The sequence below is a fragment of the Carassius auratus genome, unplaced genomic scaffold (assembly GCF_003368295.1).
Source record: "Carassius auratus strain Wakin unplaced genomic scaffold, ASM336829v1 scaf_tig00215945, whole genome shotgun sequence".
NCBI classification, from domain to species: Eukaryota; Metazoa; Chordata; class Actinopteri; order Cypriniformes; family Cyprinidae; genus Carassius; species Carassius auratus.
The window spans coordinates 78,052-82,267 of NW_020528325.1; the positions used below are offsets into that span (position 1 = coordinate 78,052).

The following is a 4,216-nucleotide window of genomic DNA, read 5'->3' on the forward strand; positions in this document are numbered from 1 at the left end:
GTCTCACACCTGCGATTTGGGACCCATCCACATATCACGAGTATGATATACATAAACTCCTAACTTTACTATTTTACAGTACATATACAATCTTGAAACTAATACCAGCACTGTGGTTTGAATTTCCCCCTTCCCAATGCCATATGTTCTACAAATACTCAACAAATTTGATCTACAGCTGTACAAAACCTAGCTTAAAACCACAAGGCATTTTTGATGCAAGTTTTAATTTAAACTTAATCCTTAAACCAGGACTCCCTTGCATGCTTAAAAAAAGAAATGATAAAGGGAAGAAGTGCCTGAAACTCACTGAGTGCCCAGTAAGAACATTCCCTTTTTAACTGTACAAAAATATGCCCGAAAATAGTTTGCTTTCTTTTAAAAAGATGAGGTCTGTTATGTATCAAAATGCTTCCTCTAACAGCTGCAACTCTAAGGAGGTTTAGGCTGCTTAAGTTTCAAAACAGTAGGTAAACTGAATCAGTCCCAAAAAAAAAAAAAAAAAAGGTCTGGCATTTAGAAATGACTAAACAACAATTGAAAGAAACGTCCTGAACAGTAATAGTTCACAGATTTGCTTTGAGTCAGTCCACAGTCTTTACATTTTCAGCTCCCTGCAGTTACAAAGAGGGTATAAGATGCATAGAAGTTCTCAGATTTTCCCCTTTGTGGTCTGATTTAGTTGAACAGTAATTGTAGACCTATAGAAAAATCCATAAAACCCTGTCATGCTGCCAGAAAAAAAAAAAGGTCTGCAGACTTTTTTTCTTTTTTTGCTACAGTACCAGCTTCATGAGCATCTAATTCCCCACACCTCTCCCCTCCTATGGTAAACCATTTTAACATTTATTCCTTCATTCTAACTAGTGTCTGTATTTTGTTACTATTACTTTTTTGTATTGCAAATAATTTAATAGTGACTTATTAAATTTCACTGCTACTAACTTATTCCTTTGCTACTATTTTGACGTATTCCAATTGTGTGTGCACAATATATATATATATATATATATATATATATATATATATATATATATATATATTACTATATATATATATTACTATATTATATATATATATTATTCAAAGTTATTATTATAATAATATTGTTAGAAACTAGTGTTTATTCCACTTGTTTCTAATAGCATTCTGAATTTAACTATTAAGAAGCTTTTTCTTACTAGTCTTTGCATGACAAGTAAACTAGTGTGAAGTCAAGTAAGAAATTTTAATGATGGGATAGTGACTAGTAGCATAGGAATAAGTACTATGAAGTAAACAGTATATCCACGTTTGGATTATAAAAAAAAAACAAAAAACAACAACAACAAAAATACTATTAACATAAGCACAGACAAAAAATAAAATAAAATTACAAATAAAAATAACAAAAAAATAATTAAAAAAATGTTAAAATGGCTTGCCATACTTGCCTCCTTCCCAAAGCCACTATATGTGGACCAGCAGAAGACGACAGTGGAGGAAATAAGTACAGAACAGAGCATTATACCTCTCCCGTATGTTATTAAGTTGTCTTATTTAGTATGTAAAAACCAAGTCAGAAAAGTTCGCTTCAAGCCAGTCCCCAGCTATCATTTCGCTGAGCTCAGGTGTGCAATAGTCTGGAAATTCAAAGTGGGAGCCGAGGCTGCCCTCACTAAAAGACTCCAACTCCTTATCCACCAGAGAGAGGGAGAGATTCCCCGGGTTTTGGTTGCCCAGCTCCGAGCTTTGCGCGGAGGAGGCGAAGTTCAAACTGAAGTCAAAAAGCAAGTCGTCCGCGTCTTCGCTCGAGCTGGAAGAAGTGGAAACCGACCTAGAGGATGCTGGTGAGACGGATGCTGGATACATTGTGCTCTGCTTGGTGATGTTTTTGAAATTGTAGAAGAGTCTGCTGTTCCGGACCTCCTCGTACATGCTGGCGCCCTCGGACTCCGCAGACGAGCTCAAAGTTGGGCTGGCGGGAACCTTTGCTACATTATAGGCTCGGATCGGATCCTCTTCCTCCTCCTCCTTCACTCGGACTCGAGAGTCCTCTTCGGAGTCGTCATCGTCGTCTTCATCCGTGAATTCACTTTTAATAACAGTCTTTGAAACTTTCATGCTCTTAAACGCGTACTCATCTCCGTAGCCGTGAGATGATTTACTTCCCGTCTTGTTCGTTTTCAGTTTGGGACATTTCTTGGAGTTCTTGGACAGTTTGTTGAAGGACTTCTCCGGAGATGGTTTGAAGGAACTGTCCAGCTTTGGTTTCTTCTTGGGTCTGTATTTGTAGTCTGGATAATCAGCCATGTGTTTCAGCCGGAGTCTTTCGGCTTCCCTGATGAAAGGTATCTTTTCGCTGTCCTTCAGCATTTTCCAGCGCTTCCCCAAGCGTTTGGATATCTCGGCGTTGTGCATGTCTGGAGACTGTTCCATGATCTTTCTCCGCTCGATTTTAGACCACACCATAAACGCGTTCATCGGTCGCTTTATGTGTCCGGTCGCTGTCTTGCACCAGTCTGGGTTTATCGAAACCATGAATTCATTTTCGTCGGAGTCGGTGGCTTCTCTGGACATGCTGTCCGTTTCGCTGTTGTCCATTTGCTGCACCATGGTGCCGTTTCTGTGTTTTCAGTCCAAAATATCGCTCGCGTGCGTCTGCTCTCTGCGCCTCAGAGGTTCACCCACTCTTTCCAGAGTTACAAGTCGCCTTCTTAACTACTTCTTGGCTTTTTCATGTACATGACATCATGAGTAGCGCTCCAATCACATCCTCTCCACTCCGCCCTACAGGCTCCAAGCAGCGCGCTTTAACCCTTAACGCGCTCCGGTCTAGACCCACGATGCGCGAGACGCGCATATCACTAGATAAACTGAACGGGGACGCAAACGTCAACACGTGAGCAAGCGAAACCAAACAAGCCGCTCGCACCGAATGTTTCAGGATCCTTTACTATGTGAGACTATAGAAGCGAGGCATATGTTATGAAAACATATGTGTATGGAAGCTGTTTTTTTTTTCCTGTCTTCCAGTCTCTCTCTTAATAAAATACTGAAGGTGGCGCATGGACACTGTTCCTGTGTTCATACATGGGTGATCTTTCAATTGGGGCAAATGTTCCATCTTCTGGGATGATTTTATAGGAAGAAAAGCTTTATCATAAAACATTAATTCTAGGATGGATTATAACTTCTGCTTTTTGTGTTTAATTAGATAAAAAAAATAACACTGCTGAAAAGTTAAATTAAATTTATTCCCTACACCCAGACGTTACTTGTCACTTCCCTTTATAAGAAATATATAAAATGTGTTAAAATCAGGAGGAAAAAAAAGCAGGGGAAAAAAAAAAATCTACATTTAATTTAATCTTGGAAAAAAAATGCTGTCATTTCTATGACTGTTTTATGGTGTATAGAGGAAATTGGAAGCTCTTTCAAGGCTTAAAAAATTTAAACAGAGAGAAAAAAAAGAGAAAGAAAAAAACATATAGGACTACGTTAAAAAAACTACAGTGGTTTTACAATAATACAGTTTTATTATTCTGCATTTAATAATAATCATTTACCAATATCAAAAAAGGCAGGATAGTTCGCTGCACATTGTGGTTTGCAGTCAACAATGTTACTTGAAATGATGCATCGGCCAGTGCTTCCTGTTATATGTCCCATAGAGGGCAATCACTAGCCCTTCAGAGACCTTACATCACCCTCACCTCTGATGATGGAAGAAACTGCCCTGAGCAGTGGACATGAGACAAATTTTGCATAAAAAGGTAAGGCTTGAGCACATATGACAAGCTCACAGAAGCAATCTGCTCTCTGAGTGACCAAAAACATGACCCCAGTCTCTCAAATTTATTTAAAGCCTATTTAAAATCTTAAGGTCATATATATTGTTTTAAGAAAAAAAAAAAATAAATAAAAAATCTACAGTGTCGTATATAAATCAGAAGCCAAGTCATCCGCCTCTGCTGTTGAATGAGAAGAAATGTTGAATGAACAGGTATCTATGGTTTGGGTCTGCTCTCTTGCATTGGTTCAGTCTGTTACATCATCGTTCATGTGATAGGCTCACAAACAGAGGTGAAAATCAAAGCTGCCTATTGATGTGCCGCTCATTAGCATGGCTCATTAAGGGCTGTGAATGAGGTGAGAGTGTCAGCCACTGCAGAGGTGTGAGTCATCCTGAAAAAGGGAGGGTCTCTGTGCAGGGAAATCTGAGACATCCTCTCTC

The 4,216-nt window shown here is 38.9% G+C and overlaps 1 protein-coding gene across 1 annotated transcript; it reads right to left on the reverse strand.

Moving 5' to 3' along the window:
• Nucleotides 1-1,115: 1,115 nt before the first annotated feature.
• On the reverse strand, nucleotides 1,116-2,967 carry LOC113096490 (transcription factor Sox-11-like). The gene is given in 2 exon segments (XM_026261893.1): nucleotides 1,116-1,643; nucleotides 1,645-2,967. Coding segments are annotated over 2 exon segments (1,002 nt in total). The 5' UTR covers nucleotides 2,596-2,967; the 3' UTR covers nucleotides 1,116-1,592.
• Nucleotides 2,968-4,216: the final 1,249 nt, after the last annotated feature.